A 25,820-nucleotide genomic window follows, 5' to 3' on the forward strand; every position below is an offset into this window, starting at 1 on the left:
CAGACATAAAGTSATCTGAATAAGCACCTTCCAACAGTACCTCCTCCCTGAGGAGGSAGACAGCTGCTGTCCCCAGTTTAACTGCGCAGCACAGACTCATACAGACTCACATTAATCCACTGCCTATGCAAGTCATCCCTAATGACAACAGAAGTAATGAACTTGAATGTTTCTTCACATCCCTCCTTCACTCTTCTCACCAACTTCTCTAAATTTAGTCCTTCCCTTCAGTCAAGGACATTTAGGACCACTCAGTCTGTCTTCTAGATTCAGCCAGGCTCCTACCAACATGAATCAAGATCTCCTTCAACTTTCACAAAATTACATCTAAATATAAGCCTGGTGACTAAAGCTGCAGTGACAAAGAGATGACTGCTGGCAGCTCAGGAGGTGCATCATGGTCACCTCGACTCCAACTCAAGCATCCTAGGAGCCCTGGATATTTTCARAAGCAAGGAGTAATCAAAACTGCCAGAATCTTTGATTATTGTGCAAACATTTAGACACTGAAAATCTGGGTACAGGTTAAAAAAAAGGGAGGGGGACTGCCTAAAAAATACACACCCCAAGATTATGCAAAAAAGCCAAGAGGTTTCCTGCTCTCTGCATAACCCATTCCGTAAGACACTCCTTCTRTGAGGTGTTTTCAGTAGGCTATCACTAGCCATGCTTGTCTCCTCTTGTCTGTCCACAACAGCATTTTGTACACGTACTTCCCTTTGCCTGGACAGGGCTAATTAAAGCCAGCCACAGCAGCTCTATGGCACTACCAGGACAAGAGCAAGGGCACAACAGCTGAAAGTATGACCACAAAGAAACACTGGACTCCCATTCTGCTGAAATACAGATGCAGGAGAGCTACACCACAAGGTAACAGCTCACACCCTCTTCCCCAGCAGCTTTCTCCAACAGCAACTGCCTGCTGACTCAGGAGAGATGCCTCAGTGCTACACAAATTATGAGAGCTGGCAAAAGAACAAGGAAAAAGTAACAGGGATTACTGTGACCCCAATACTTCTTTCTTYCTCCGCCCCCAATTTTCTTTACTCATCTGTACGTGTTAGAAATCAAACTGTCAGGTTTTGATCTCGCAGCTACTACAGAAATTCTTCCTGCACTTGAATAAATTTTGTCAGTCTTTTTAGTTCTCTACTTGTGCCCCTTCACACACACCCTGTTTATCTGCAATGCGCACACTGGGAAATAAAAGACTGGGGGGAGAGCTTTCTCTTAGCCCTCAATGTTTCCAGTACAAACCAAGAAGGTTTAATATTTCTGGAAAGAAATTTTGCAAGGCGTTCAGGCTTTCCAAAACAGAATGGTTACTTACTGTCCGCTCCTGCTAAAGGCAGCATCAAGCAGCAGAGGATGGCTGCTGGCACAGTGAGTACTGGGATGCAGCAGTTAGGCACCATATTCCAAAGCAGAGCAAGTCCTCTTCASTCTGAGGCAAGTGGTCAGTACATCCAGCGTTACAGACACAGACTCACTCCTGCAAATGAAAAGACGAAGAAAAGGAAAATTATTATTATACACGCATTAACTGCCAGCWTACCAAACTGCATTGCAAAGACATYGTTACAGATACTTTGAAAGAGAAATTTAACAATCTCCCCTGCATGAGCAGTAGAGCACCACACACGTCTGTGAATTCAATAAGCTGATTTCTAGGGTCAGGAGACATAAACACACYCCTCTATCCAAGTTTACTTTCATGTACAGTCTGTTTTCTGGCCCATTAATGCAATTGCTATTTTTCACAATGAAGAGTTCTGAAGCTGCACATTACACACAAGAACCAGTCTTAGCTCATATAAATCACTYCCATCTACCCTAGACAGACATGGTTGACAGCATATACAGGGAGGTTTGCAATCAAACTGCATGYGAAGCATAGTTTGGACCATCCAGCTGGGCTGGTGTACACCAGACAAGTTTCAACGGGTTCAAACAGAAGAAACAGAAACTGAATTGAATCAGTTGTCAGCTCACAGGGCTACCAGAGTCACAGCAAAATGTTATTATGCGAAGCGTCTATAAAGAGAAGYTTTACCCAAAGCAAACACCTCGGCTTCAAATTCCCCAAAATGGAGGAGATGACTACCTAAAATGWTTCATGACTGGATATTCCTTTTCCCTAACAAAGCAAATTATGTTGCAAATTGCCTTAACTTGGGCATCTGCTTGAATATTGAAATACAGAAAACTCCTTGAAAACCAAACAAAAAAAGCAAGTGTTTAAAAAGAATGCAATTTGTGTGTTTCTGCCTTCCTTGTCTTTTAATGAGAATGTACTCATTTTAGTTTCACCTCAAAGTCTATGGTCTACCTGTTAAGACAGACTTTAAAGGCACTAGCAAGACCCATGCCCTTAGTGACCACACTCAGCAGTGACAGGGGCTCACTTTCAGCACCAGGCATCTCAGCACAAGCCCATGAGTTATTTAAAAGTTGATGTGATTCTCCACTAAGCTGCAAAAGTTACCGAAGTTATCAACACAGCATTATTAGTGAAGAAATCTCAYGCTGGCAGATGGCAGCCTGAGTGGACCCCGTGAGTGTCCTTGAAGCAAAGCATCTGCAATTGCACACRCTGTTTGTGGCCCAACGCACTGCTCTTATTCGTGTTGGCAGACATTTCAAAAACCTCTTCAAGACTGCTCTAAAAGACATTTTTGAATTTTGCAAGGTTTGGAATGTATTGTTTTTTGGGAAACTGCTGAGCTTTTGATGGAAGTATCACAAGTTACAAACATGTCTACTTCTGACAAAAACACAGCGCTCAAAGAATGCCAGCAATGATCGTGYCTAGGGAAATCCACAAGAAATCTCAAGAGAATCTACCTTGGCAAATATTTACATTGCACAGTACTAACAAACAGGAGATCATGATTCTTCTCCATTCTGTTACTGTATTTGCACAGTAAATCTTTTCACATGTTATAATATTGCACAACACAGAGAAATCTTYATTTATGCAACATCTTCTGCAACCAAGACATCTGAAAATACTTTACAAAATAACCTRGTTCTAACCTAGATGCAGAGAGAATACTGATCATCTCATCCTGCTTTTATTGTCTCAATRAGAAAGCATAAATTGAACTAAGTTCAGCAGCACGATTTTGAATACTGCRGAAGAAGCTCTTTGTACCAGCCACACACTCAGTTATCTTTGCTGCCCTCCAACTTCCTTATTCTCACTCATCTCTCACCACAGGGTTACTAAAAGCACCATTAACATGTCTTACATAGCAAAGACAGACACAGGCAGTTGTATCTTTATAGCTGCAATAAGCTCTATTCCAATGAGAAACTCTGTTCAGTCCCCAAGCAGTTGGCCCAGTGTTAGCCAGCTCCCCTGATATGGCCCACACAGGAATGGGAAGAAATGCCTGGATCAAGAGTGATGATTATGCTTCTAAATTCTGCATCTACAGGGGTGATTTGTGCTGCCTGGAGAAGTGAACTCTCTGAAGCACTTTAAGCAGCATTATATCTGGCTCAACAGCAGCCAGGATCCTATGAGGTTACTCTTCCTGGGGAGGGGGGTGRGAGACACCAAGGATTGAAATTACTGTGTCAAAACTAATGATGTGTGTCAAACTCTCTAAGATTAGGACAGGAATGAGTTTTACAGGTGGTGCTGAAACATCTTAGGTATTTGTCAGACCACATTGGGGATGAATAGCTTTCAAAGAGCTTTTCCTCTTTCATTCACTTCCATTAACAACAAAAGTGCCTCATCTAACAGTGTATCTTGAGTGCAGATTGCTCAGTCATGTCAATGGCACCTCCACAGCCCTCATTCAGAAGTAACTCTCAGGAACACAAAAACCTCAGTTAAAGAATAGGTCTGTCTCTTGATTTCTTTCTTCTTTCAGCAAATGTGATCAAGATTCTCTCCAGTTTCAATASATTTATAACTTTTCTCCCCAGCCCATGAGATACATACAGCATGCACTATGCAAAACTGATGAATTGTCGGATACCCTACCAGATGCTTCATAGACTTGATCTTTTTCAACTGTTTAGTGCTCTAAATAATTTACCATCTGGTAGAAAAGCCAGATTTTCTTATGCCAGACTGCTGTCTGTCCCTCCCAAGTTAATAGACCACCTTTGGCCTTTAACAGGATCAAAATTTGCCACTTCCTCTTTCCATGGCTGCTCTGCTTATGGAAAAGTTGTCTGCATTCAATAATTAAAGAGCTTTAAATTGGAATGTTTTAAAATTTTATAAATCTCAGTAGCTGTCATTCTCTTTTGAAAGTGAAAATATTAAAAAGCCTCTCCCAGTGATTCAGCTTTCCCCTTTTTTAGAAGGGACAGTGCTGTCTCCCAGTGAGACAACCCAGTACTCAAAGCAAGGAGGCAAGGTGTCAGCTGAAGCTCAGTTAACCCTTAGGAGGCCACTGTTACCCTGGAGTGTTGAACAGCAATCTTGAACCAATGCTAAAGGYTTCCTTTCCCGGGGCAGAAGGGAGCCTAGGATGGAAAGCAGCTAAAACCCAATTAAGGCTGGCAGATTTTGGTAATGAGCTAAACAAAGTCAGTATGGCTTTGGCAAAATCAACTACAACAGCAACCAACCAAATAATGCTATGATTCTTAATATGTCTTGTCCCCAGCCACCTCATGCCTCTTCAGGCTGCTCTCTCTTGMATCTGGAATGATCTCCTGTGCACCAGACAACCTCAGTCCCTTCATTTGAAGGCCTCCTTTAATCTCACTGCTTTGGCTRGCATCTCACAACTAACACTGCATTTGGGAGCCCAGACACTCTACAAGAAGGTTTTTCAAACAGACACGTACATTCTCATTTCTCCTTCTGCATCTGGTCCTGGCAATATTATAAACTCTAGACTACATAACCCAAAATTAGGCTGAGGCTAAGCACTCCAGATGGCTTTGTAAAAACAGCTTTGAGTTTAGCAAGCTAAACTCCTGCYTCTGCTCCAAACTCAGTGTTAGAGCTACCAAGAACTCGTTTGGCATAAAACTAGAAAGCAGGAAAGCACAACAAAAAACTCGCAATCTTCATTTAAATATATCAGGTTTTGCTGTGGGGCAGGCGGATGGAAAAGAGGTGGTCTTGAGGACATTTTTTGAAACCTACATGGTTTGATTCTTTCAGACAGGCAGAAAAAGCTGGACTCATTTAAAACAGAGCCAAGAATACCAACAGCTCATATGGTACTAAGAAATTCTGGCAATGAGTACGTCTCACAGGAGACAGCAAAGAGATTAGAAAAAGCAGTCAACTTTAAAGAGTCAAGAGGAATTTCAAACCAGCACTGAATAGCTTATGTCCTCTATGAACCCTTCTGGAAGATAAACTGAACTGAAACAAGTGTCACGTGGGTCACCAGCCAAGACTGGCGTGGTGAAGAAAAGCATCCCGAAAGCAAGCCTGCCCATTCCAAACCAGGGACAAAAATACTGCACTAAAATCACTTTTTACGTTAAGCTACTTTGCAACCCAAAGAATCAAAGAAGTCAGCACAAAAAGTTCCCTCCAGGAACCTCTGTACATCCACAGAACTGCCAGGTTTCGTTGTGTGTGAGTACTGACACTGCCTTTGCTGTGAAACACGGWTAAGAGACTCTGGAGAAACTTGCAGGGTGGGAAGGTAAGCCCAGTGCATAAGCAATGTCCTTATCTGACCTGGAGATGTAACAGCGTCTTTTCAAAMAGGATTCTGAAACAATTGCATTTGTTCTTCAAGGTGGAAACTTCCTGAGCATTCTCCAGGTGARCTCAAGCATGCAGATCAGAAAATACAAACTGGGCACCACCCAGATGATGGTAAAGACAGGGCTGAAACTACAACAGTTTTTGCCCAGCACTGCTGCATGTGCAACACAATCAGATTCTCCTTCTAGACACCTACCCACTACTTTATACTTTACACATTTACCCTGAAGGGAATTCAGTGTTCCAGAGGGACCCAATCAACACAAGAGCACCTGATCAACCCTGGGGTGCCACAGCAGCGACAGCGATCATGTGCCATGCAGAGCAACAAGGCAGCTCTTTATTCTGTTAAAAGTGAGAACAATAACTGGCTACAGCTCAGCTGCCTCGCTCTGTACATAATGCCTCATCTGTGCTCAGAAGGAGAAACAGGAAAACCATGACACACCATATAACTCAAGATCATCATATTGCACACATTAAAAGTTGCAGAAGCACAGTTACACACAAGCTAATGACTTTTGAATGTTTCACTTCACTACATTAGTATTCCTTTAGCATAGATTTCTTTGYGCTTTTCTGCAAGAAATATAATATAAAGAGACTTGGGGAGTACAGCAATATGGCCAAAAAAGACAAAATGAGTCTCATTTCACTCCGAACTCCCACATGCAGGGAATGTATTAGAGAGATTCAGTGGGGAGATGTATGAAGATGGCAACGATGGCAACACTAGAATAGATTTAGGGAGGAACTGTCTATGAACTTGCAATACAATAAAAAAGCCAAAAGCAAAAGGTAAAGAGACTGCCACATGAGCAAAGGTACCACCTCTGGGACCCAGGTGTGAGCAGGCCCAGAGCTTCAGTGTGCTGTTCTCAGTTACAAGATTCTCAAACCATCTGGAGAGAAGAGATGAGAAAAACAATTCAAGAACCAGGAAGGATAAAAATCTCTTGCCAAGTCACAAGCATTAGACAGACTGGCTAAGGATTTGATAGCTATCTGTAAGTACATGAAGGATACAAAACACTATGAAAGAATGAAGGAGTATAATTAGCCATGGGCATAAAACTGTGAATAATGGCATGAGGCGAAGCAAAAGAAAAATAAAAAAGGAAAACCTCCTGCAGAGAAATATTTCTCACAGAAGTACAACGTTTCATCACCTGTTTGGATGGAAAAAATGGGGTGGGAAGAAACAAAAAGAAGACCCCAAATATGTCATAACCTGRGGAAAAAATCCAAAACAAACCAACAAACTAACAGAGGAAGATTGGTAAAGAGCAATATATGTAAGAGCAAGAACAACTCGGAAGTAATTTAAAATGATTCTCCTTATTTTGATAAAGCATGAAAAAGTGAGAAGTGTTAAAGCACAAGCTGACCCAGCTACAGGTCACTGTGATCCTGAACACACAATCCCAACTTGACCCAAGATGAGGAGCAGAGAGAAGAGCCATTTCCAAGCAGAATACAAGCCAAACTCGMATATTCCTGTCAGCTTTATTGCCTACATTTGGTTCTGAAGACATTAATTTCTGAAGGTGTCATTGCCTGCAGACAATACTAGATAAGAAAGAGGAATTTTTCCACTGGAACAAGGATTATGAAGGGCCCCGTTAAATAACTATGGAGATAAGTTAAAACATCCACTTAAAATATAGATCAGCCTTGAGCCGCACAAGCCCAGCTATCACTCACAGGGAGYTCTAAGCACAGATTGCTGTAGACCACCCTACCCCAGTGTAAAGGCTCCTAATGCCTGCTGTAAAGTCTCCTTAAAAGAAGTAAACTACTGTATATCGGCCTTTCAGCAGAGGTCTCCTACGTTTACAGAATAGGTCCAGCTGTGCACCCCGATGCATGAATTATAGATTCAGGGCAGTAGAAAGTCCTACAAAAAATAAAACTAAATTCAGCTATTCCTTAGCTATCAGCAAACTCCTYTAATGTGAAGAAACATACTCATGAGTCAGACATTTCCACAAAGCAAGAATTTCMATGCTTTTTCTACAAATTACTGTACACGTGATGAAACACTCAATACAAATTACTGTGCCATAACAGGTTTGATTGAACTCAATACAACAGAAAACAGTGTAAGGACTAAAATCACAAGGTACTAAGCCCTCTCCTCTAAACCCAACTGCAGGGCATCAAGTTCTGCACWGCCAGAGTGCAGACAGGTGGCTTTAAACTAAAGAGGGAGAGCTGAGGAACACARTCCTTCTGGGCTGGCTGCTTAGAGCAACCACAGCTGAGTGCCATTGACTGTACAGCTGTGGTCCTGTTATTCCTGCATCTGGCTCCAGCAGTGCCAAACACGCTGCTTCTGCATCTCTCAGGCTGACAGAACACGCAAGGCACAGCAGACGTAAGATCCACTGAGCACCAGAACTAATTTTAATCAAAAYGGCAAGAATGCAAATGATGGGCCAGATGAGAGATAATATGTCCTACCATCCCTTCAAGGATTTGCATGGTGTCTACTGGCTTGAAGCCAAACTAAATCCAAAATCAATTCTAATTCAAAATTAAATCAGTTTCCTCTTTGTAAGAATGCTTTTCCTCTATCTACATACAACTCAGCTTCCTTAGAGGCCTCGGTGTCAAAATTTTTCAGAGACCTCCCAGAATCAGAACAAGCCCTTTCTYCAGCTTGGAGATGTTGAGCAACTTCTAGAAATTTTCCTTTGCAGAATCCATCAAAGTTGGACCCTGTGAGAACATGACCTTCACGTATTGTGTTACTTTCTCAGTAATTTTTGCTTCCAGAGTACAAGGTACATAAAGAACTTTCTTCCCTCACTTTTGCTGGAAGTTATGTTTTATGTAATATAGTATACTATTGGGGTCTGCTCACTTAATGCCTTTCAGATTAACAGCTTATTCTAAATCTGCTTTTGCCAAGACCTCAATTTCTGGAATTTGCTTAGCTTTTATATTTAGAAATACTGGTCTTCTACGACATTTTCAGTGGTTAAAAACTGACGCAAAGTAGTAATTTTCCTTTTTGGCAGCACACTCCTCTTCCTTAACTGCCTTCCTTAACCTCCCATCATCCACCAAGACAAATTTTCACACAAGACAATGGCACTGATTTGCCTAAATTATTTATMTTCTATGTATAGTCAGCAGTTCTTCAAAGCCCACCTTAGATCTTTCAATTTTCCTTTTATACTCGTTATACTTTATATACTCTACTACTGATAAATGGGAGTTGGGTTTCCAGAATTTCATCTCAAACAGCTTCTCAAGCCTGCCACCTACCTAGAGTGAATTACTCCCAGCTAACTGCTTGCTAATTTAACTGCTTTTCCCAGCTTGCTTTCTTATGTTCCTCTATWGATTTCAAACCACATCAAGAAACTGATTCACTCCCCACTTCTACGCTCCCTTTCCCATTTCCTACTCTTACTTTTTCCCACTTTAATTTTAGGGATGCTTTGAGTAACTTGTTCACTTTCTTGTAAATCACCCTTTCCAAAATTTAGCATCATTCTCAATATTTTGATCTTTTTGGCTCCTCTGAGCTCAATGATGTATTCATGCTCTGCATCCACCACAGTCATGGCCACTCATGAAGATGTATGTGAGGAGCTCACGAACACCTTTAACCTCGCTGACGCAGCAGCAGCTTGACAAAGACAGGAGTGATTAAATAATCCTGAGCAACTACTTGTGTCTGCAGCTATTTTAAGGCAGGCTCTGGAAGGAGCACAAATGTTGGTGACAAACCCTCCACCCACTGTCTCGCAGCCACTGTCACACGCGGCAGTCGAGTAAAAAAGGACTCACTGCTTTGATCCTGCTCACAGAGACAATAATCCCTTTTCGTAGGTCCACCAAGCGCYCACAAAGTGCCAAGTTCTCAAATACATCCTGGCTGCCATCCTTTGTAGACATGGGCACCACCAGCTGAGRAGCAGCACGGCTCCATCAGATGGGATCCCCATCTGTCCCAGCCAGCCCCTGTCAGCCACCACTAACCTGGGCAGGAGAGGACAGCAGCAGCTGCCAGGGGGCTGGCTTCTTCCTAATGCCATCATTTAGCAGACAACTTATGCCCTACTGCAGGGTTTATGTATCCAATTAAACTTCCTGTAATTCTCATCTTGTGAAACTATGAACATTTTCAATGCTAGATTTTGGAATTATTCTCTCCTGAAGGGCTTTGAAGTTAATTATATCATAGTTGTTATTACTGTCTCAGCCACAGATACTGCTTGAACCCCATTATTGTGTGTGTTACTGAGGGCTAAAATAAGAACAGCTGCTGTTTCGGTATGCTCTGGAGTTAGCCTTTCCTGCAAACTGCTTCTATAACCTTTGCCCAAACATTATGTATGCTCAGTTTATATGCAGGTAGTTAACAGAGCCCAGTAGGGTAAACGGACTTATTAYATTTATTAAACTGAATTCTCTCCATGCAGAACGCCCCCAGCCTCCTGCAGTTCGCTGGCTCTGGAGGCATTTTGGCATTTGGAAGACAGCACCCAGAAATTCCCTCCGCAACTAATAAGCAGGAACTATGAAAGCACAAGTTTCATGCAATTGCCTTCTGTATGAAAAATGAAAACTGTTTCTGTAACCTCTAAAGAAACCAAGATGCAATCAAGCTTATTGTAATAAGAYGCTGAATTTATGATTATTTCTTTTTGTTTTTTCCTTCTACTCAGGCCCCCTAGCTTAGCTTTGCCAAAAGAAAACAACCTCTGAGGTGGCATATTCAACACAGTACCTAAGACATATTAAAGGGATGTAAATAAAAAAATTCCTAGTTGTAATACARTGCTTACTGAAGATGAAGTAACCAAAGGTCTGCAAATTGGCAAATCCTGAGTTAACAGTAGCAAGTCAGTCTTAACTCTTAGTCCAAAATTTTTTATTTCTAATTCTTTATTCCTGAGTTCTCTCCTGCAGTAGCATTTCAGGCTAAAAAATAAATTCAGATATTTTGCATCACATTCTGCACAGTGAGACACACAAAACATACACACATCAGATTTTGTCTCACTCGGATCTGAGACTGTGTATTCAAAACTGTTTGATGGAAGAAAATCAATTAATACATTTTACAAGTCTCCTTTGTTTGTCAGATCAAAGGCGTAGTTTCCTATTTACTTCCTGTCCAGAGGGACTRAGATAACAGCTGCATCAAGACTGCAGCAAATCCAACATTTTCTGGACAGACCAACCATCTTCCATCTTTCATGCCACAAAACAAATGCCAGGACTCTTCAMACAGGCCAAAATCTGCTTCCACACTCATGTTCTGCGAGTAAATTGCTATGTGGGGACCACACAAGCGCTGAGCATTTAGAGGCAGCAGATAGGAAGGCTCCACACAGCTGTGGATCTGTGCTGCCTGACACCTTATCAAGGATGCACAACCTCATCTGCTTYGGATTAGAAATATGAGAAAAGGTGGGAAGGCTAACAATATTCTGCACATCTTAAAGAACTGTAATAACTGCCTCTGCCAACCTCAGAAAGAAATCCAAAACATAGAGCAAAAGTAAACATTATTACCTCTCAGGTAAGTTGGGTACATGACCACCCCTACACAGSACTTGCTGTTCCTTGCATCTTGCATGATCCTGAGCATCCCACRGACCCTCCTCATCCACCATAAAATCCATGCTAAATTTATCACAGATACTGTGCAAGTTTGCTTTTTATATCCAACTATTTTCTGACTACTACAAAAGGCATGCTTTGCTAGCCAAGGGYATTCAGAGCATGGCAGTTATGTGGCTACTTCCAGTGGCTTTGTTATTTCTACACTGGAAAGACAGCAGGAGAGATCAGTTCTCAYATTCAGSACAGCACTCACATSGCACAGACAGACAGACACRGGATATACTTCACCTCTTAGTGCACTTRTCCTCCATTACATCCTATGGCTCTAAAAAATSTAAGTTYTGCAWTTCAAMCTTAAACAAATGAAGTATTCAAAGGAAAAAGGGCAAACAAACTTTACCACAATACTTCTGCTTCCACAAGACAGTAGCTTCCTTTTGATTTTTATAGTTCARTCTTAGAAGGCTCCTCTTCCTCAAACTTTGAGATAATTTCCTCTGTAACTCAGATCTTACAGCTTCTATGTATTCTCTTTACCAGGAGAATGGTCCCACGCTAATGGTCTGAGTCAAGATAAACCTGAATCGTAATAAAAGATCAACCTAAAAAAGAAATAATTATGTACCTCACACAAAACTGCCCTTTTCTAATGGAGACTTCTGCCAATAGCAGATGGAAAGACCTTTGAAAAATAAGACATCCCATATGCCATCTGCAGCAACTTTGAGCTTTTACCATTGAAATTATTCACTCYTTCCTTCCAGGCCTCCACCTTTACATGACCTTGAGGAGTACATAAAGAGGCTAATACATAATGTGCAGCTTCTTGGGATACTATTCAGTAAAACCTAAGGAAAGAAAATTACTGCTAGCTGTTTTTTCAATCCATTCGTGCATTAGTGTGCTGAAACGCGTACTTGGCGCCGTCGAAATCAGATTCAATGTACGTTTTACCGTACTTAGGAGGAAAGCTATTTTAATTTTGTTAGTCGCCAGAATGTAAAATCCTGAAGGGAAAAAAGCTTCCAGCAGAAAAACAGAACAGATCTTAAAGGGGAAAGACATTACCTAGCTTAATGAAAAACAAAGAAAAGCTCAAAGAGAGTCAGGTGAAGCACAGCTCCAAGGAAAGGAACAGCCCCTTACTCTTCCACATAGCTGATGCTGGCATGGGGCTAATGACACAAAATGCAGCGCCTTGTTCATCAAATCTAAACCAATTAACAGCGGCACAGCAACTCCTCAGCTGCCAGCAAACAATGGCTATGAAGCTCCTAACGACATATGAGAAACATGCTCCAAGGTTTCAGCATTTACTTTTGGATATGCAATGCCACCAGATGTACAAGCTTTTTCTTACCTGCAGACTAATGCATCAAAGTGGCTTTGATGACGTTCCCTCTGAAAGCTCGTGTGCTCCAAGTCTGCAGCTCTATGTCCATCACKTCTAAATGTGTACCCAGCCCATTAAAGTGGAGCTGAGCCAGGCAGGGGTAGAGGGGTGGATTTACCCAATCAGCAAGAGCACACAACGCCACGTTCATGACAGTCCTATGTTTAGTCAGGCTACAGAAAAGCAGGACAAAGTCATCGGATGCCAGAGCTCATATCCCTGGTTGCTTGACCTCCAGGCAGTGCATGGATTCTGCATCATTCAATCCTGCTTTGGCTTTACCCTTGTGGGTTTTAATAATTATGCACATACACAGAGAGCTTGCAATCAGTGTACTCTGAATTAAATTTTAACCAATAAATGAAGTATTAAAAGCCACAAAAATTTTTATAACATTTTAATTGTGTATTACAGAACTCATCTGGTAACACCTAATTATAATTCTAAATGAGCAGCAATTAACAAGCTATTTTACGGTGCCTAAGTCCAAAATAAACAAGGTCAGGACAGTCCTGCAGAAGGAGCTGCTAGTATGCACACTGCAGGAGGGAGGCCAGTCTAAGCTTGGAATGCACTCATTCCCCAACTTCTGCATCAGAGCAGTACATTTTAGAAAGTGTAGGGAATATCACCCATCAAGTACAGGACTTGCTGCACCACTGCTCCTTGTGTGGAAATGGGCAGCTCTGCTCGTGGCATAGTACACACAACACTGGTGAAAGTTCATGGGAAGTGACACATGCCAACACGAGGTCACTGTGGGGAAGGTTGGAGCAGGTCCAGTTAAATCAATGGCTCTCAGCCATTTCAGGTAGCAAAGACCCCAAAACACAATCAGTTGAGGATGGAGCAATGAAGAACTCTCTCTCCTTCACACAAAAGCCATAACACTCCCTGCAGTAAAGGCAGCCCACCTATCGCTTGAAAATATGAGTTCATCTTTCAGAATCATCCAACACTTCCAAGCAGGGGAAAGGTGATACTGCAGACAGAGCCACAGATTTCATGATAGAAATTCCAGGACATTTTCCACTCATCCAGATACTCTCCCAGAAACTTCTTCAAAGAGTCTTGCTCCCTCACTCCATGACTAGTAAGTCAAGTCCTACCTGGTAAGCATCCACTGTGTGTTCCAGAAGCAGCTGTAGGAGGGAAGTACCCCACCAGCAGCATTTTAGGGGTCAGCCAGCAAAAGTTCAAAGCCCAGAGGCTTTATTTCAGAATGCATTACCCTTTGCTGACAGGTCAGGTTTAAATTTTATTTTATCCTTTAAAAAGAACAGTTCTTTGAGAATTGAAATGTGAGGAAAAAAAWTCATCCTAAATCATCTGCAATGTACAAGATCATTTTCTCTTTTCAGAGGGTAGAGAAGGTTTCTGAAAAGGGCTTTGAGATAGACTCATGTGTCTGCCTTTTGGTTTCTCCTTTACCACTTTTTCCATGTCTTCTAATGAAAATGAATCTCAAACATCTTCCATGAAGATCAAGGCCCATTCCTGACTGTAGGGCAGGAAGCAACAGAACAGGAACTTGCCTAATGCAGCTGGTATCCTCTCTGTCTGCAGCAGCAATGCATTAGATATTCTGAACTAACATTAAAGACATGGAAACATTTGGAAAAGTATCAATKATCAGCTTTTTAAGCAAAAGAACAAAGTACCCAAGGCACTGTCAGGGCTAGATCAGAAGTCCAACTCCAGGAGATGCTGGCAACAGAAAATGTGCTCTATGTATGCAGGTGGTTTATGAGAAATAATTTGTTTACAGCCCTTTTAAAAAGAATACATGAAGGAATTTGAATAGCTATTSCTCATGAAGCACTGCTGTTCAGAATAAAGCTTTTTCTGCCCTCCAAGCTCACAGACAACATAATTCCTGGTGGATTAACCTTCTGGGTCAAACCGAGGACACCAACAGTATAAGGCTGCTCAAAGTGCTGCAGATTCCCCTCCGCTCTGCTGTGCTTCTGTCCTACCCAGAAGCACTAAAGCCTCACACCAGATGGGTCATGGTGGCATTGATCTCTGTGAGAAAATATTCTGGGCTYGCTCTGCCACCAAGATTTACAGGCAGTCAAGTCAGCCTGCCTTTGTCCAAATGAGTGTGCCAACGACCCGGTATCTCCTAAGGAAGCCAGGCTGATCTGTTGTCTGATGGAATYATTAAAAATACAAAATAAAAGTATGTCTCTTCCTTGACAGCATGCATTCAAAACCAGGTAAGACTCAGGGCTAGCTGAACCAAAGTGACCATTCCTGGCAAATGGAATCCTTTCTGAGCAAAGGCAAAACGAGTGCTCCAAAGGGCTGAAATAAACAGTCGGGATTTCACACAAACATCCCTTTGTACCCTTCCCTGCCAGCAAACATGGAAAACCGTACCCTTTGATTACATGACCAAGGCTTTTGGATACACTGTGGTGTCTAGCACTTACAAGTTCACCACTTGCCTGCCAGACATTTAACCAATGCTCGCCACATCCTGTCCTGACAACCTTGTCCAGGAAGGGATCCACAGCAGGACTGTGCCCCAAGTCCTGTTTGGTGTTCAGCTGCAAGATCAATCCCGACTCTGCACCACGGTAGGGAGGAGAGCACCCTTTCAAGGGCCTGGCAGACTCCATCACCCAACCTGCAAGTGTCTGTCCTGCAGCCTCTCCAGAGCCCTGSCTGCCTAGCAGCACCAGCATTACAAGTGGGGCCAGCAGGACTTCATTTTTTCACTGTGCAAATAGGAAAGGAAAAGCTGATCAAACCACTGCCTGAAGGGAGGATGCACCAGGACAGCCAAGCAAAACTACRGGCACGGCAGAGTCAGAGGCAGCAGATGTCATTAAGACTGAGACTGAACAACTACCGACAGTCCTTTGCATGAACCAGGCAAAGCTGATTATTTTTTTAAAACAGACCAACCACCCTGGGAAAGCCCACCATCCCCAAAACTTTTTCCACCAACTGTCCAAAAGAGTTGCTTGCAAATTACTGGAGGCACAAAAGCTGCAGACGCTTGGCTCTTTATCTTTGAAAGCATTCTACTTGAATTTATCACACTACATGCAAGTCAAACTTTATTTAGCCAAACGAGAATCCTATAAGCCCCTTTTTTCCTCACCAGAGAGTGAGAACAAGCAGAACAGCTAGTGCCTTCTTGCTTTACTGAATTCATTATATTAAACCGAAAGCAATGTCATCTTAACTTGAAAGGACTTTTAAAAGAGCTTGAAGCAATTCTGCTGCTGCAGCATTTTTATATTTTGGATTAACGACAAGCCCTCTTAACCCCTCTAAGTTTGTAAGAGCACGTACCCATATCCTCCCAGGCTTTCTGAACAGCCAGCAATCTCTGAGCTGTTAGCAAGCTGAGAGTTAAAGCACACACCATGYACAACTATTGTAATTTGACTCCTCTACAGGTTAAAGTTAAGTCCAAGTTTTAGATACTTTCGTCCACAAGAAAGGACCTGCAGAATCTGGTAAATTATCTCAGACATTCCTCATGTCTCATGTGCAATTTCCCTGATTAATAACCCGGGCTCACAGGGGCAATGAAAAGGTCAAAATCCTACTACAGGCGACAGTGTTAAAATATTACTAGATGTTACCWTTAAAACACTTCCAATTAGCATTAATAAAGATCTCTATTGAAAGACATTCTGTAAATTCATGATTATCATCACAGACTTTTCAAACTCTTTTTCAAACAAGACTTTTTAACTTTTTTTTTGCCAATAGAGTGTATCAGAAGCTACAGAAAATACCTTAGCAGCAACTTCCTTGAAATGAAATACTAAAAAAAACTACCCTGCCACCAATAACTGGTTCTGTTTGATGTAGTTTGTCATTTTTCAGGACAGCTGAAAGCCTTAGGCAAATGTGCAGGGAAAAACAGTGAACCGTCTCATCCATCTTTTGTTTATTAAACCCTGAGTTTATTCAAGTGGCTTTGAATCCTGAACTACACAAAGTCTTCTGAACCATTCCGCACTCAGCAATCGAATCTAGGGGGCAGAGAGAACATAAARTGTCCTTTACATTTATTAACTTCTGGAGAAAGCATCAGATAACAAACTCTTTCATCTCAGCTYACACAGCTGAAGAACAGTGGCCAGAACCAGCTGAGCTCCAGCATGGTGCTACCAGAACACAATCATCAGATGCTCAATATAACCCCACTGAGAGCACCTCTGTCACCCCTGGGCTCTCATACCCTGCCTGAGGGGGACACCATCAACAAAACAACCAAAGAACCATTAATAAGCACTTTCAAGCTTTTTTCTGAGTCTGCCATRTTTTCAGAGGAACGCTGCATCTCAGGGACAGCTGTCCGTGTGCTGGAGATGAAAGGTTGCCAGGCAGTGCCAAGTTATCTCAGACYAATCGTATCTAGGGGAGCTGGATGGAGTCACAAGATCAAACTGCGCACACTCCCAGCTCAAGACTAGTTTGAAAAGGGCTGTCTTTACTATGCCCATTCACAAAAACACGGGGAAGAGAAAAGCCATTTTTATATACAAAATTATATTACAAGAGTGCCCTAGAGGCCACTATATCATTCATTTTCATACTAAATTCAATAAAAATACACCRTTCTTATTTAGATTAAACAGGCACAGCACCAAGGGGTCTTASAGCAGCATTTAAGACCTTGTTGAGAGCATGCCCTGCCCTAACCCAGGCAACCAGGCTAATCAGGAAGCCGACACGGGCAATTTGGCTGCCAGTAGGTCTAGACCCAGAGGTCCCATACATCACTGCCTATGTCTGCATTTCCCCTCCCTTTGCTATCTTTCCTCATGCATTTCCCAATGCTCAAGTGTATACCAAGACAGTTGAGAGCGTGCAATTTGTAATCTCAATTAGGCACAACATGGGGCAGCCAAGTTGATTAAGAAAGAAGGGGCTTAAATTAGCTTAGTGCCCCTTTACAAACATTCATTTCTATTCCAGCAGTGCCTTTGGTGGTGTGTCCAGTCCAAATACATTAAAAGGTAAACAGATGCACTCAAGAGAAGCTGACATTTTTCATGTGGCATGGCAGGGGAGCTGTGTGCCCRTGAGGGTGCATGCACTTCAGCTGGCTGCAACCCCTACCTGATCCATTAGCACTTGGTTAATGACAAGGAAAATACAGCCTTTCCTTCCCTTAAGTAAGACACTAATCTGTTATAACTCTACAAGCTAGGGTAATTAATCAAAAGTCTATCATATCATATAAAATGAAAATGGCTCAAAGATGTGCCTGTTCACATCAATTAATTATTAAAGGAGCATTAGCTGAAGCTTTTCACCTGCCATTTAAAAGTTCAGGCTAACATGACATGATAAGCATCCAGCCGGTGCAGCACCCTCCTTCACCCACCCAGCCACCCCAGCTGTGCCTGTACCTGCTCTGCTTCTGCAGACTGGTCCCAGTACGCCCCAAGAGCAACCAAAGCCTGCCTGCTAGGGATGCTCAGTATGTAGAGCTGGCAAATCACCGTGGGGAGTCAGCAGGTAACCCCTCCAAACGGCAATCACAACAAGCATTTGCACATATTTGCCTGACATTTCCACTTCTGTTTCAAAATAAAGTCCTCAAGCAACACGGCAAGGGCTTGGTAAAAGGGAGCGCAAGCATTCCTAGAAACCACCAACCGTGTTGTTTTCAGCTGTGTTCGCACTGCTGTAATCAATGGAAGCACTTAGCAGTGATGAGCACATACCAGCAAGAAAAAAACACCCCATCCTTTATGCCATGGTTGTTATCTTCTTCCAGACCAACCAATGAATCAAGATCACTGACTGCTCTAGGAGGCAAAGCACTGGGAGGGCTGGTGCTTAATTAAGCTGAAGTAAATACACACTGGCTCTGGAGCAGACAACATTCACCTTGGTAGCACATAAACCAAGAGCAGACAAGAGCATAGCAGCATCAGACCTGCTCATACTTCGACCACTTATGACCCAAGCTCCATTCTAATTGCACAAATTGAAGAATGATTAGCAGTTGTGTGGACATTAAATGTCCTGCTGATGTAACCAAAACAGATTTGCTTTATTCGGAATGATTACTTAAGGCCATAGCTGTGAAACTAGAATGAATCAAAACAAAAATACACATTAAAAACACAAAGCATCACCTCATAAATGAGGGGGATTGCAAAACAGCCTAAGTAATAATTTAAAAGCCACACTCTAACAGCATGCTTTCTAAAACTGGAGATGCAGGCATCTTTTTCATGAAAGACCATAAATCCACTACAGTGGTGTTCTCATCCTTTACAGCCTCTAAAATTAACTTTTATGGACAYGAATGCTAACAAAATTCACCCCACCTATGTTCTGCACCAGTCTGCTACGTAAGACTTCATATCCAATTTTATGATAAATTTCTATTTCTGCTGAGAAGTGTTAGGCACAACTCAAAATCAGCAGAAATACGGGGTCAAGTTAGACATCAGCTCCCATGAGCCGTGGGAGGTGAGTGCTAAGTGCAACTCTGACAGACCACAGCTGCCTATGCTGAAACAACCTTACAGTACACTCCCTAACAAACTACCAAACAGCACTAGCACTCCTGGCGAGSAAATTAAATAGTAAGCACAACTTTAAACATTTTTGCCTCACCTCCCATTTCTCACAGATGCTCCTCTTCACAGCTTATCTCCAAGTGGAACGGTGAGAAACGGGGAGACCCCAGACTGGCTGCCAGCCAGCCTTTTCAGSCTTCATTTTTAATACCATTACCTATGAATACATTACATAGACTTGGCCTCCAGTCACCTCATTAACCCTGGCAGCAAAGCAAGTAACAAATACAGCTAACAATACCTACTTGATAAGAAAGCCTCACATTTTTCCTTAGYACTTCAACTGAACAGGCAAATCTCAGGAGGTAAGTTTGTAGCTGTTAACCAGCTATTTCCCTCTCCCCACAGAGGAAGAAATTGTGTTTTTCTCTGACAGAAATATATGATAGTACTGTCATTACAGCTGTTTTAGAACAGCTTTAAACTACACTTGTGTTTCCGAACTACCTGCCAGAGCCCTTATTCAAAACTTTCATCTCAATATATTGTTTCAAGGGAAGCTTTTAGTTTCAACTGTCCAAGTCATCAAGTATACAAAAGAAAATGCATACTTAAAGGTAGATGATACAAACCCACTGACTGCATTCCAAATACAATTCTATAGCTCCTTCCCTGGGGCCTTCCCAGACTGGATGACCAGATTTTATCCATGCTATGATGCAGCAGCACAGARCCATAAAATCTCAGAAAAGATTCCCTAAAAGCAGGGATGGGCCAGTGCATAAGATCTTATTAAGCTTCCTCTGCACAGAGACTKCAGCCTCAGCCTCAGCTGCTGTGACTGCCCAGACTTTACTTAACCAGCAAATCTCACTTCTTCCACTTGACTCCAGGAGAGACCGGCTAGGAGTTTCTTTCCAAAGGACTTTTAAATATGATGCACACACATTCAYGTATCATTTGTGTGTATTTTACATCTATATACATGTCTCTCTATAAAAATGACACCATGCACGCATTTTATGGTGAATGCATTGTAATTTTCTTTTGAACATCTCCAACATCCCTGCTGAGCTTTGCTTTTCCATCTGATGCAGCCGAGGAGAGTGGCTGTGTTCCCAGCAGCCAGGCAGATCCAGAGCTCCAATCCTGCCTCCAAAGGATTCTCTCAGCCTTGTCAAGTRCCTTCATCTCTGCACCTTGCACTCCCCAACTGCAAAGTGATAACATTCTACCTCCCTGACACCACATAGTGAGAACAGATTCTAAAACCCAGAAAAATAAACAAACAAAATCCACTAYGAAACTTTGAAGAGTAAATACTGCTATCTTGAAAACAAAGATTATTACTCCAGTTACCAGGCTTCTATAATTAACCTGTAAACATTTTCAGGACTGATTTTAATCTTAAAATTCCACTAAACCTTCAGTTTTAAGTGCAACAATTTATACTACCACTTTGGAGAGAAAGGCTGCAAACCACTTGAATTTTAGTTTTTCTACCTTAAGAAAAGCCTAAAAATACAATTCTCTCTTATAATCCTGTACTGACAAGAGGTTTTGCTCTAGCAGAAAAATGAGCTAAGAAATCAAAACAGTTATCTATCCACTGATGGTGCATAAACACTGTATTTACTAGCACTTTCATATATGATTTCAGAATAACCTCTTTCTCACAAAAGTAAAGGCATAAATGACCATTTCAAAAACACTGTCACAAAACAAAAGAGAACAAACGAAACATCTACTTCCCCGTGTCTCCTCTGGCATTTAGAAGCTGGCACGTGCGGAGAATAATCCAGCTCCCGTGACTCATCTCACCCTTCAATGCCAAGGCAGGCTCCGGGACAGGGCGAGCATGGGAGCTGCACCAGGAGGTCCTGCCAGTCCTCCCCATCTCTGCAGCAGYTCCTCCATTTTGCAGAAGAGGGTCCAGTCAGCACTCATCTTCCTAATTACACACCAACAATTAGCTGGAATCTCGTTGGACTGTGCATGTCACCTGTTAACAGGGCGCTGTAAAAAAGGGCTACAACTGGATGTGGCAGATGGAGCTATATATCCTGTCCATCTCTGGAGAGCAGATTTGTAATGCAAAACACTGAATTCAAGATGAGACCCATGGATACAAGGAAGCAATCAGAACCAAACTGATTAAACAAGACCCAGGTCTCCGCACAGCACACAGAATACTAAACAGAAACAAAGATACCTCGGAGAGAGAAACAAACCACGCACAGAGTCACACAKCAGCCCTATCTCCCCTGAACCAYGTGGCTCCCTCTTCAGAAAATTCARACTGTTCTCCTAAAAACTCACCAARGCAAGAAGCATCTGCATCCCAATTASTACACCACAGATCCAACAGACAGAAACCTCAGGTTTTTCAGTCGCCTGTTTTCAAAGGAGGAAGCCCAGGGCAGYGCTGCTGTGACCCACATGGCCAAAGACAACTGCGCTTGTTGCACAGCCCTCCAGTTCACATTTACAATGCCCCAAGTCAAAGACTACTCTGGATCATTAGCCCAGCCTCTCACAACTCTGAGCACATGACATCTCATGCAACTACCACTATCCTGGGCCTAAATGCTGTTTGACCACGGCAAATCTGGACTCAGTATGGGAGGAATCCACACAGATGCCCAGTACAGACATTGGGACATGGAATGGATGCACTACTCCATCTCTGCCCTGTCACAAGACCCTGACACATGCTTTGAGTCCAGCCCCAGTACTGCTGGCTCCTGCACCAGTCACACCTTCTTGCTCCGCTTCTCATGCAGTATTAAATAAGAGTTTTTAAATCCTTGCACTGGGAACTGTTTTCCCTTATCAACAGTGATCTGGCTTCACAGACCTCCCACTCGTTTTGCTTCATGGGCTAATGGAAAAGAAGAATTAAACAGACCTCTGAGCTCCTGCAGCCGCTCTCTTACAAATACTCCGCTTACACATGCACAATTCTCAGCAACACCCTTGTTCAAAAAAACATCAGGAGAAGTGTAATTTAGACTTTTAACACTTTCTCCAATGAAGCACAGAAAAACCAACTACCCTTAAAGCTGGTTTTGTTCTGCTTTCTCTCAGCAAAATGCTTAYCCCTCCAACAGCTGGAAACAACCACATGCACCATTCTGCTGCCTTACACCTCCCTGCTAAGGGGATGATGTCACACAGCCTTACAAGAATAAACATATTCTGACACGCACCAACTAAGCTGTAAGCAAAGACTGTTTACGTAATGCTTCGCAGACACCTTTACACTGCCTGGGCCTCACAGCCAGTTTTGTTTTGAGCTTTTCTTTAACCCAAGGTTTAGAGAGAAGAAAAAAAACTTTCAAATACCAGTACACTGCTTGCCCACTGGCTTAACCAAAGCATGTACTGCCAAGCTGCTGAAGAGCCTGCATGCCCCAGTGACCAAGCGCTTTTGGAAAATTCTTGTTATATGCACACATGCACACACACAAAAGAGCAATCTAATCATCAAAATATTCAGAGACTCATTATTCAGAGACACTCACATGGCCTCTAGAAGCATACTTCTTGATATGCGTGAACTGACTTTAGATAGAAAAAGGTGCTGTGGCTTTGCTTCTCCTCTCCTCCCCTGCACATCTCAGGTTTTGGGGATTTCATTTTTTATTTATTGCCTTTCTCTAAGCTTCACAGAAAGTTTCTGTAATTCCACCGATTTTATCCCTTTYTGTTTGGCAAATGTTGATTCTCCCCCATCCTCGTACATGTCTCACATGAAACTGCTTTGGCCTCTTCTGTGTAAGAGAAAAAAGAAAAGAAATTTGTGTACCTTTATCTTACCCCAAAATCTGCTGGCTCAACAACATCAGCACTGCCTGGCCATTAGAGTTCAGTGTCTAAGTGAACCAAAGACACTGCAGCCCCTGTCCCTCACAAGCCAAAGGGCAGCAGAATCCACGTCCATCGGCTGTGCTGGTGCTGAGAGCGTGGCAGGGTCCCAGGTGCAAGGTGGGAGCGATGGCCTTGTCCCCCTTGTGTCCCCCTCAAAGCACACCAGTGCTCCTACACCACGTTCAGAATTTGAAACTGCTGCCCCTACAAGCTCTGGGCAACTGTACAGGCATATAATAACACAGCATTAAAATATTTAACAGGCTCCCCCCGCAKCTAATGAAAGGGAAATTTAAGGAAAAGCAATATTAATTCTACTCATGACCTGCAAAAACCAATGCCCAATCTTTTTTCCAGATGGAATCGAGCAATAGTGTGAGGAAGGCTGGTAATGGTGGTGATACCTTTAGTCCACAGGTTTCTCCCAAGTTAAGCATCGTGCCTTTGTGCCAGGCACTGCCTTAACCCTCCAACCCCGAGCAAGACAAGATTTWAAAAAAATCAGAAAATAATTTGTTGTTGCTCTTTTAAGACATTCCTTAACATTGAACATGCTCCACTTCTGCATTCCAGAGCCCTGCTACCTGTAAACAAGGGTCARGACCAGTACTTTACAATGCCAAGTTCAGATCTGTGGATTGGAGGTAAAAAGCAAAGTACTACTAGAGAGTACAGCACAATAGCTCTCACATAAACAACTTAAAAATCACCATTTAATGATAAATCTCATCATCAGGAGCATCAAGCACAGCATGACTGTGCCAAGGGAGTGGGGAGTTGATGAAGATGAGGTATCTTTTCTTCCTTGAATTTTTTAATAAAAATGTAGCAATGAGACTAAGTTTATTTTTCCTAGAAAATCTGCAGAATTAAATGATTACTCTTACTATACCCAGGTGCTTAACACATGTGCAAGTCTAGTCATTTGAGATTCAGCATAGATCTGCTCTCAAGAGTTAAAAAAAGCATGTCCCTACTTCCTCTTCAAGAGAGGGCACAATCAGCCAGCTTCCATTTTAATATGGACAAATATGATTTCAGCGTTATTCATCACTCCAATTTCAATAATGAAATGAAAATTAATCCTCAAGCTAAAAGTTTAAAAATCTAACTACCTCCTATTATTTTCCAGTCCTCTAGAAGAAATTAAGCTGACATCCTCCAAGAGATTTAATGGACAACAACAGACTTTTCACCGCCCATCACAAAATACTAAAACAGTGTTCCTGCAATGACCAGTTTCCTACTTGGATAGCACTGACAGTAAGATGTAAATGCAGCCACCAGTGAGCCCTGCTGATGTCCAAGAATCCTCTGCTTCCCTTGAGGGGGGTGTTCAGGGKTTTTTTGTTTGGTTTGATTTATTTGTTGGGCTTTTTTTGAGWCTTGACTTGGTGGTGCCAAAACTCTCAAGCAAAATAGGTCAGTACTAGCACTGATACCTTTGAGAGTGTAACCATGTGTCTTCAGAAGTTTAACTTTCACTTCAGTACTTTCAAAACCCACAGCAAGTTCTTTCGAGGGAAGCAGAGGACTCCTGGATATCAGCAGGGCTCACTGCTACCCAGGGCACGTAGTCCAAGTTTTCACAACAGTCTCTACTGAAACAGAGCATATTCATCTCTTGTACAATAATCTGCTAATCACATCTTTCAGCAGCAMTGATGGCTTAAGCAGTGACAGGACCCGAGTCCAGTCACTTCCCCAGCTGCAGCAATGGTTTTGTGCCATGGATTGTATGAGGGAGCCAGTCCAAGTTAAAAATAAATAAGAGGGAGAAAAAGAACACAATTCTCTTTGACCTGAAGCAGGCTCCTGATTTATTACCCTGCTGCTAGTGACAAAACAGGTTTGGAGAAAGTAGGAGGAGATGGGCAGAGACTGGTGAAGCCCAGATAATCTCTGCAAGAAAGGTTCTATCTACACACAGCAGACCAATTATTGCATACTGAAAAACCTCTAAAAATATTTCAAGGCAGTGTTTTGATTGATTTTCTTTTGCAAAACAATCTCCCACCTAGGGTCTATAGTTACATTTCAATAACATCAGGAAAAATAAATCTCAAAACCAATGTCCCTCTGCAGAAAACAACCTTTAAGAAAAACCTTTAAGCACTCTTCCACGGCCAGGACAGTGCTCCTCCCTCATCATCAACATTTCCAGGAGGTTAAAGCCTTTACCAGCCTTTCAGAGGAAGAATCTTCTGGTAAGTGTTGTGTTTCAGCAAATCACTTTCTATTCCTCTATCACATCAGAGTCACTGCCACATGCTTCCTTACCTTTTATGAGAAACTGAATAAAGAGACTGCAGCTTTCAGAATTTACAGCTCACCTGCACCAAGYTCCTTCAAGCAGCACTCCTACATCTGATAAAGATCTATTAATGAGGATAGTTCCTCTTTGAAAATATACCTTTGACGATTTGTCTCCTTTCYCAGCCAGACGAAAGGCTGTGTCTGTGCCCTGTCCTCCGACCTGGGAATCACACTGATGGCAGTGCAGAGGCAAGACAGGACCTGTAATTCCCTAACAACTGAGRAAAACCATGGAGAAAAACCCATGGAGAGCAGATTATATTCACAGAAGTTTGTTAAACGTTTTCCCATTTATTCTGGGAAGTGGYTTAGAGCAAACTGTTCATCAGCAAACTCTGACAAGAACAACATGAGGTGGTACATGATTCACATCCGATCCCTAGATGTTGCTTTCTAGACAAGTGTTCAAGGCAGTAAAGCTGCATCCTACTAAAATTCTCATTTTTAT

The 25,820-nt window shown here is 42.3% G+C and overlaps 1 protein-coding gene across 3 annotated transcripts in view; it reads right to left on the bottom strand.

Annotated features, from left to right (window-relative positions):
* The window catches only part of PTPRF (protein tyrosine phosphatase receptor type F), a 375,522-nt gene that overhangs the window by 244,614 nt on the left and 105,088 nt on the right, over positions 1-25,820 (bottom strand). For all 3 annotated transcript variants that reach the window (XM_057390650.1, XM_057390649.1, XM_057390648.1), the window contains one exon: positions 1,331-1,492. In XM_057390650.1, the coding sequence (XP_057246633.1) occupies positions 1,331-1,415 (85 nt within the window). In that variant the 5' untranslated portion in view covers positions 1,416-1,492. The remainder of the gene's footprint in view (positions 1-1,330; positions 1,493-25,820) is intronic.

This window comes from Malurus melanocephalus, unplaced genomic scaffold (genome assembly GCF_030028575.1).
Source record: "Malurus melanocephalus ecotype Western Australia unplaced genomic scaffold, MMel_1.1 scaffold_28, whole genome shotgun sequence".
Classification (NCBI taxonomy): Eukaryota; Metazoa; Chordata; class Aves; order Passeriformes; family Maluridae; genus Malurus; species Malurus melanocephalus.